Consider the following 471-nt stretch of genomic DNA (forward strand, 5'->3'; position numbering starts at 1 on the left):
AGCACCTCGTCACTGTGGTGACAGTGAACGTGACACCCCAGCAAGGAGTCCTGGGGTGTCTCCCTGAGCTGGAGGGCCCCCCGTGCTAGTGGCTTGGCATGTTCCTGCTCGGTGCCCCGCAGCCCCCCCCATTGCAGCCCCCCTTCTCCCAGGGGCTGGTGGAGCAGGGATGCAGGGAGTGTCTTGACCGCTGCCATCCGCTGCCAGGGGGAGACGGGCCAGTCCAAGCTCATGCCCTCTGCCTCCCTGGAGGCCGCCAAGAAGGACTTTGAGAAGAAGTTTCAGGAGAAGACCAAGAATAGCTGGGCGGCGAGGGAGAACTTCGTTGCCCAGCCGGGGAAGTACACGCTCATCGAGGTGCAGCCAGGGGCCGGGCAGGATGTGGAGGTTGCTCTCAAGGTGAGTGTGCTGGGCAGCCAGGGTGTCATCGCGGGGGGGTGGTCCTCACATCCCACCCCTTGCCCCCTGGGC

At 65.2% G+C, this 471-nt stretch overlaps 1 protein-coding gene across 1 annotated transcript in view; it reads left to right on the forward strand.

Moving 5' to 3' along the window:
- Positions 1-207: 207 nt before the first annotated feature.
- The window catches only part of PARP3 (poly (ADP-ribose) polymerase family, member 3), a gene marked incomplete at its 5' end in the record, with an annotated part of 3,109 nt that continues 2,845 nt past the window's right edge, over positions 208-471 (forward strand). The window contains one exon of the mRNA XM_009578058.1: positions 208-423. Within this exon, the coding sequence (XP_009576353.1) occupies positions 208-423 (216 nt within the window). The remainder of the gene's footprint in view (positions 424-471) is intronic.

Source organism: Fulmarus glacialis, unplaced genomic scaffold (assembly GCF_000690835.1).
Source record: "Fulmarus glacialis isolate BGI_N327 unplaced genomic scaffold, ASM69083v1 scaffold37335, whole genome shotgun sequence".
Taxonomy (NCBI): Eukaryota; Metazoa; Chordata; class Aves; order Procellariiformes; family Procellariidae; genus Fulmarus; species Fulmarus glacialis.